Source organism: Lepidothrix coronata, unplaced genomic scaffold (genome assembly GCF_001604755.1).
Source record: "Lepidothrix coronata isolate B3197 unplaced genomic scaffold, Lepidothrix_coronata-1.0 Scaffold365, whole genome shotgun sequence".
Classification (NCBI taxonomy): Eukaryota; Metazoa; Chordata; class Aves; order Passeriformes; family Pipridae; genus Lepidothrix; species Lepidothrix coronata.
The window spans coordinates 7,804-16,101 of NW_016690545.1; the positions used below are offsets into that span (position 1 = coordinate 7,804).

General features: G+C 59.5%; 1 protein-coding gene across 1 annotated transcript in view; it reads left to right on the forward strand.

Annotated features, from left to right (window-relative positions):
• Positions 1 to 8,102: 8,102 nt before the first annotated feature.
• LOC108509425 overlaps positions 8,103 to 8,298 on the forward strand; it is a gene marked incomplete at its 5' end in the record, with an annotated part of 2,673 nt that continues 2,477 nt past the window's right edge. Inside the window, one exon of the mRNA XM_017838857.1 lies at positions 8,103 to 8,255. Within this exon, the coding sequence (XP_017694346.1) occupies positions 8,103 to 8,255 (153 nt within the window). The remainder of the gene's footprint in view (positions 8,256 to 8,298) is intronic.

The window sequence follows — 8,298 nt, forward strand, 5'->3', positions numbered from 1 at the left end:
GCTGCCCCATCCCTGGAAGCGTCCAAAGCCAGGTTGGAGCAGCCTGGGCTAGTGGGAGGTGTCCCTGCCCGTGGCAGGGGGTTGGAATTTACGGTCTTTAAGGTCCTTCCTGACCCAAACCATTCCCTGACTCTGCCAATTATCAGGGCAATGATTCATTTCGGGCCACGAGAATGAAATCATTTTAAAATACTTTGAGCACAACAGTGATTTCTGCAAGTTAAATTTCTCTGGCATGTGGGTTGGACACGGGGTCTTCTTTGCATCAGATGCAACACAAACGATGAAAGGCAAGGGAGGGGAGGAGGTGCAGAGCAGGGGTGAGGACGAGCTCGCAGAGCTCCCCTCCTGCCCAAGGAGCCCAGGCCCTGCCAGGGTTTGCCCCATCCCTCCAGGAGCCCCTCGTGCTCCTCCACCCACTCCCCCAAAAAAGCCGAGCCGGGAGGAAGTTGGTTCCTGGGAATGCAGCCGCCCACAAACCCTCTGCAGCTCCGCTCCTCGTGCCAAGCTCTCGCTCCAGAACCAGCAGCAGGAATATCCTGCATTTCTCAGGCCCTCGTCAGGCTGCTCTCGCTCCGGGAGGAGGCCAAGGGAGGAGAGGGATGACAGAAACCCTGCACTGATGCAACAGCACTGCAGTGCTGCAGGCTGGAAGAGAACCCAGCCCCGCCACGGCGCTCGGGGAGGGACCCAGCCAGCGGATCCAAGAGGGAAGGCAGGAGAACCACGAGGATACGGCACGGAACGGATCCAAAGGATTCGTGGGACAAGGTTCCTCAGTGAGGGAAAGAAACCACCGGTGAGGTCAGAGCTCTTAAGGCAACACAAACACGGCACCCAAGCAAATCTTAAAAGGTCTGGAATGTCGGGAAGGATGACTTTCAAATTCCCTGCAAACCACGCCAGGGGGCTGAAGGGTTAAAATTTGGCCGTTCCAGCGCGAGGTCAGAGGCACCTGCCCAGCCCCTGGTGCTGAGGGTTGGGCTGAACTCACACGGGAGGAGCTCAGGGAAGCCCCAAAAAGGACAATCACAACCCCCCGGAGGGCGGGGGGCTCCAGGAATAACCCCAGGGCCAAAGAACCGAGCCTTTGGGAGGAGCACCCGGAGATCCCGGCCTTTCACACAGCACCTCCAGGAGCCAGGACATCCAAAGGATCCTGCTGAGGGATCTCAGGGTGTTCCCTGCAACTGCTCCACTCCGGCTCTGCCACGGCCATTCCCACCCTCCCAGGGCTCCGACCCACACGTCAGTGCCAAGCTGCACCACACGTGTGGGCATTAAATGCTGTGCCCAGCTGGGGTTTTATTTGGAGATCCCAAAAACCTGATGTACAGATCCCCCTCCTTACGTAATCCCAGAGCCTGGCCGGGCTGGGATTCTCTTCCTACAAACCTGACCAGGTATTTCGAAAGCAACAACAGTAAAGACTCAAAAAAAGATGGCAAGAGGGGAGAGAAAAAACAGTATCTTGGTCACATTATCTCTGAGAAATCACCCAGCGGCCTGCTGATATTAAGGAAAATTAATTTATTCTATTCTTGCAGCATTTGCATGCATTTAATTACCAAATTTCCCACATACTGTGAAACTATAGAGCAGCATTGGGGATGTGGTCTAATTGAATGGCACAGATAAATATGTAAGGCCTGAATTTAGAAACCAAAGTAGCTCAGGGACACAGCAGAAAAAAAAGGGGAAAAAAAACGAAGGCACGAAGGAATTTGTGCACAATTACACAACCCACAACTGGAGGCACCGACTCAACTTTATCCATTAAGGGAAAAGAACAAAACCAAAACCAAACAAACCAACACCCAAACCTGGCTCCAGCTGCACGTGGCAGCAGCTTCTCTGCGTTTTGGCATTTTGGAATTGCTTAGAGGGCTGTTACTTGTTTCAGTTTCACTCCTTGGGAAAGTTCTTGCCTGCCCTGACTTCGTTTGTTCTGCCAATAAATAATCCCACACCAAGGGAATGGACAAAATTCACTGTGTGGCTCATCCTCCTCTTCCTCAATGAAGTCACTTCCACGCCCGGTCTGGCCCACGTGGCCTGAGCTGTTCTTCCCAGCAAAGCTTCTGGAGGCCAAAAAAAACCTTGTCAGGGTTATTTTCCAAGCGGGAATGGTCCTGCTGGGACAGCAGGAACTGGGAGGGGATCAATGCCAGGATTCCTTTTGGCCCTTTGGGAGGTTCTTCAACCCCCGAGGAGAGAAACGTGGTGGAAGTTGCGAGGCAGCCTCGGCCCCGGGTGAGGGCAGGAGGAGGGTGGGGGGTTATGGATCCATGGATAATGCACTGGGAATGCTGCCCTGCTGCTGGGGGGGGCAGGGATTTATGCTGGGCCCTTGGAGTTGGGTGCACACGACTCCCCAGGCCCAGACTGTGGATTTACACCCCCATTTTTCAAATCTCGACGACTTCCCACCAGATCAACCACTGCACTGAGGGGCCCAGTTGTTAAGACTTAATTATTTTTTTCTAAATGTTCCCAGCAGTCCATTTACCGGTACATTATGAAATACTCCAATAAATTATTCAAGCTGATTGTCAAAATAAATTAAAAAACACTTTTGAGGCAATTTCCTTGCTTTAACACATTTCTTCCTTTATTAATTACCAAGATTCAGCCGTTCACAGGGTGACTTTGAGCAAGAGAGAGAGACCTTCTGTGTGAATTTTTATATAAGCCACACGTGGCTCTGATTCCAACACGAGGGTCAGGGCAGGAAGGAAAACACAGTGTGGATGAACATCCCCCTGAAATTCTGCTGCAGGAGAGCCTAAAAACCTTCAAGCCGCCCCAAAATATCCCTGCATGGGAACATCCATGGCTGGAGGTGGCTGATCCCCACCTGCAGAGACTCCTGTGCCCAGACCAGGCCAATTTTATCAATGAAAAGGTTCAGTGATGCAACAGGCTGGGGAGAAGGAGGGACTTTTCCCTTAGGGAAGCTCTCACGGCAAATTTGTTGCTAGAAAGTGGAAGGAAGAGGAAACACCTTAAAGCCCATCTTGTTCCACCCCCTGCCATGGGCAGGGACACTTTCCACCAGCCCAGGATGCTCCAAGCCCTGCCCAACCTGGCCTTGAAAAGTTGAACACACAGAAAACACCTTAATATTTCACGAGGCTTTCATAAAAACTTGAGAAATGAAAGCCCTCAGACTGCAGGGCCCTCCATCCACCCCAGGAGCTGGGTGGCTTCTGCAACACCCCCCAGTGAGTTACTAGAACTAAAAACCAGTCAAGCCCAGTTCACCCACTAACCCCCAGTTCCCTGTGCTGCTGCTACTCAAAGCTGGCTCGTGTTTACCCCCAACCTCACCCAGAGCTTGGAGATTCACAGACCAAACAACCTCAACTGCTTCGACTTCCCCCTTTTTAAAGCCCAACTTCTGAACAAAGAACTGATTAAAGCAGCTCCTGTGTAAGAGTTCAGCCCCTAACCCACATTTAACTCCTGGCTGGGTTCATTCAGCCCCATCCCTGACCCACAAAACAGGAGCCAGGGAAGGGTTATTTTACACCAGCATTTGAGGGGAATTAATCTCCTCTGGGGGGGAATTAATCTCCTCTTGTGCAGCACTGGGATGCTTCGAGTACAAATGAGGCAAATACGAAAAAAGGCAGAACAAATAACCCTCCTCTAAGTGCTCTGCTCTCACACAACATGGATCTGGGAATTTCTGGAATACAACCCAGGTTTCCTCATGGAGAGACAGTGTTTTCTCCCTTCCTTATCACCCCTGCAGATCTCAGCTGGTCACACCAACAGCTCCCCCTCCATGGGAGTTTTCCTGGTTGTCCTGACATCACCATCCTGAGACTGAACTCACTTGACAGCCAAGGAAAAGTTCACCTCCCGCTGGAATCACCGCTGGAATGGCCACATTTGTTGTTCAACCTCACGTTTCCAGGGCACTTTTCCACCTGGGTGCCACAGATCTGCACTGAGGAGCAGCTGAGAGAGCAGGGGGGGCTCAGCCCGGAGGAAAGGAGGCTCGGGGGGGACCTTCTCACTCCCTCCTCCCTCCTCCAGCAATGAAGGGTTTATTTCTGTAACTTTAAAGCCGCCCCCTGGACAGTTCACTGGGTGTTGTAACATTATTCAACAACAAAAAAACCACTCCTCCCCAAATCAGCTGGCAGCAGATCTCATTCTGAACTGCTCACACCCTCCTGCTGGGGCAGGAGCACCACGAGAAACATGGAATGGCACTTTCAGGGTTCAGGTACCAACATTTCTGCATTTTGAAACGTTTCTGTTCAGAAAGAAGCAATGTCACAGCTTTGCCACAGCCCAGGCCCTGCTGGCTGCCCCTTCTCCTTAAAATATCCTGTCTGCTGGAATGCTCCATCAGGCAGGAATAACAGCTACAGGACAAGGCCGAGGGGAGGGGAGGCAGAAGTTGCTCTAACTTTGGAACAGCATTTAAAGACAGAATCCCAGGATCCTTGAGGCTGGAAAAGCCCTCCAAGACCATCGAGTCCAGCCTGTGCCCAATCCCCACCTTGTCCCCCAGCCCAGAGCACGGAGTGCCACCTCCAGTCACTCCTTGGACACCTCCAGGGGTGGGGACTCCAAACCTCCCTGGGCAGCCCCTTCCAATGCCTGACAGCCCTTCCCATGAGGAAATTCCTCCTGGAAAGAAGACAGTTTTGCCTAAGCCAGAGGAGCACGTGAAGTGTTAAAAGCCAGCCTGGAGCTCATGCCAGGGAGGGTTTGTAACATGCTCCTGCAGCAGGAAGCCACTTTTTCCCTGCTCCCGTTCCCCAACTCGGCCCCTGGCTGCTCTGCACACAGGTGGGATAACGGGGGCACAGGGGGGACAGTCTGAGAGGTCAGTTATTCCTGAACCCCACCAGATCCCAGCCAGTGGCCAGCGATGACCAGCTGCCCAACCCACGGCCGCCAACACCAGCCCTCACACGCGTTTCCTCCCCGTGGGCCCTCAAACGATTCCCCCCGTGGGTCCTCAAACGATTCCTCCCTGTGCTTGCTCCCCACTCCCTCGTTTCTCTGGTTTACAGCTTCTCCCTCACCCAGCCCCTGCTCTGAGCCCAACAATCAATTATTGATCCCGGCGTATTTGCCCATGTCAGTGGAGTCGCAGCCGCTCCGGGGGAAGGGATTGATCGGGAATGGGAACCACGTCATGGCAGGAGCCCAACGGAGCCTCAGGGACCCCCACGGAGCCTCAGGGACCCCCACGGCCTCAGGGACCCCCAGCCACTGGAAACCAGCACCTCCCAGTCGAGGTGGAAACCCGGCTGGGGCCGTTTTGGTGAAAGCCACACTCAGGCAGAGCCAGCCCCGAGCACAGACACGGCAGCAGACGGGGGGAGGTGACGCCGTGATTTGGGTTTTGAAGCTGCTTCATTCCCACCCCGACTTTGTTTCTGCCTTATTTAACGGGGGGAAGGCCCGGCCCTGCTCCATTTCCTGCGGCACACGAGCGCTCGCCCTCCTGCCTGTCAGAAACCTCCTTCCCCCCCAGCATCCACAGGATCACACTTGTTCCCCCGAGCACTACAGCATCTACACCACCATCCTCATCCAAGCCACATGTACCAGCTTATATAACTGGGTAAATCGCCTGTGATGGGCCCGGGTCCTTCCCCCGGGGTGAACGACGCCGTGGAAGCACCAAAATGCGTAAAAATGATCCAGTGGCCCTTGGGTCACGCTGTCAATTTTAGAGAAAACCCACCGAGGCGAAGAACAGGGACTTTCTAGACAGGCAGAGGGTGGAAAAGCCGAGCAGCCGAGCTCGGGGAGGCCTTAGGATGGAGCCGTCCGGAAAACAGCCGGACAGAGGAGCGTGGCCGGGGGCTCGTTACTCCAAAAGGCACCGGCTCCCCTCGCCGGGGGATACCCAGAGATGCCCAACAGCTTCCCCAGCTTTACATAACGGCACCTGCCCCCCCAGGAACGGCGACATCGGGGGGTGGCGATGGCCCGAGGGGACGGTGATGGGGGTCCCGGCTGTGGGCGGGGAGCGGCCCCGGGAGGAACCGGGAGGAGCCGGGAAGCGCCGGGAAGCGCCGGGAGGAGCCGGGAAGGGCCGGGAGGAGCCGGGAAGGGCCGAGAGGAGCCGGGAAGGGCCGAGAGGAGCCGGGAGGAGCTGTCCGTTTCAGCACCGGCCCCGCCGGAGCCGCGGAAGGTCCCCCCGGCCCCTCCAGCCTCGCCCAGCCCTTCCGTCCGGGGCATCGCTGGAGGAACCGGCCCCCAGCGCTTCCATCACCCACACAGGGAAAGGGAACCATTCCCGGGGCCCCGTCCCTCCAGGGCTGCCAGGGAAAACCACCACCGCTACGCCTTCCCCCCCTTTTCACCCCCAGAAACACCGGCAGGACGAGACGGGGACCCCCCGCCCGCCCGTTCCTCGCGACCGGAGCTGCCCGGTGTGAAGCGAGGACGTCCCGGTCACGGCTCCCGGTGCGGCTGGAATGCTGCAGTGTTCCCGGAGAGGGTGGACGCGGATACACAAGAGCACAAACCACAACCAGCGCCCCAAAAACCCGCCCCACCCGTGCGGCCCCTCGGGGGTGGGGGGGGGGCTCCCGTAGACCCCACGGGGGAAAGGGGGGGGAACACAAGGATGAGCCTCCCACGCCTGGGATCACCCTCCGAAATTCAGCTCAGGGCCCGAGGGGCGGAATCCAGCTGCTGGCCCTCGCACACACACTCCCCCCTTTCCCAGAGTTTCCGACTTCACCCCGGCTCATCCGCAGCCGCTGCCGTGGAGCATCTCCCGGCGTCCCCACCCCCACATCAGCCGGGCATCGCTTGCACCAGAACGCAGGGGGAGGGGAGGGCAGGAAGACACCCAGATTTTTAACAGGAAAAAAAAGAAAAAACCCACCCAGACCTGTGAACGTGCAATTCCCTCCCGGCAGGGAAAAAAAGAAAAAATAATACGAACCAAACCTGCCCTCGCCGACCCTCCACCCCCGCCCCAAAATCTGTGCGGTGGAAGGAAGGAGGGAGGGAGAGAGGGAAGAGCACAACCACGATGCTGACCCAACATCTGGGTCAGCTGGAACATCAAGGCCGCCCCGAGCATCGCCCCCCACCCCAAAAAAAACCCCTGTCCTCCAAGTTGTCCCCCATCCCCGGGCAGCGGGAGATGGGGGTGGGGGGAGCGGGGGGCGGCGGGGGGACGGGGCAGCGCTGCAGCGAGGGCCGGGGGGAAGGGACAGCGGCGAGAACTCGGGGCTCTCCCTCCTCACAATGCAGACAAAGAGCACGGCCCCCAATTTGGGGCCTGGGAGGAGGGTCCCGGGCAGCGGGGTGGAGGGGGGATGCAGGGAGGGATGCAGGGCTGGTGGAAGGATGGGTGGAGGGAGGGAGGGATGCGGGGAGCGATGGAGGGATGGGTGGAGGGGGCCCAAACGGGGCTGCAGGCCCAGGGTGGGCACAGGGGGCTCCTGCCCCTTCCCAGCCCCAGCCCCCCGGCGGGGGGACACTCACCCCGGGCCTGGCACCGTCCCCCCCCTCCGCGGGGCCCTCGGGCTGCAGCGGACGGACCTTCCCCGGCCCGGGCAGGGGCTGCCGGAGCCCCCCGAACAGGGCTCGGGGGGCAGCGCCGGGCGGGCAGAGAACCGGCTCCCCCCGACCCCCTCCCCGGGCGCGGCCTGACCGGGCATCCCCCGAGGGGGCGGGTGGGGAAGGGGGGGAAAAGCCCCGGGACCCCCCCCCTCTTCCCGCGGCGGGTTTGGGGCCGGGGGGGCTCCCCGGGCTCCCCCCCGAGCTCCCCCCACCACAACCCGCCCCCCGGTGCTCCCGCGGGGTGTCCCCGGCGCCGCCCGGGCCGCGCTCTGCGGCAGAGCCCCCGGGGGAGGCGGCGAACCGAAGGGCACGGTAAGCGCGGGGAGCCGCGGGCGAGGCCCGCGGGGGTCCCGGGGGCCGCGACTCACCGTGTCGGGCGGGCTCAGCGCGGCCCCGGCGCGGCGGGGCCGGACTGCGGCGCGGGGGGAGCTGCGGGAGGGACTGCGGGTGTCGCCATCTTGGTGCGCTCCCGGCGCTCCCCCCCCCCGCCCGGCCCGGCCCCCCCCGCGCCGCGCGGCCCCCGCCCGCCCCCCGCGCGCCGACAGGGGGCGCTGCGGAGCCGCCGAGAGCACGCGCGGAGGGGGGGGGCGGAGGTGGAGGGAGGGGGGGGAGCGGGGAAACCCCGACCCGGGGCGGGCACCGGGCACCGGCACCGGGCCTTCATCGGAGTCTGCATCATCTTCATCGGCACCGGGCCTTCATCAGCGTCTGCATCATCTTCATCGGCACCGGGCCTTCATC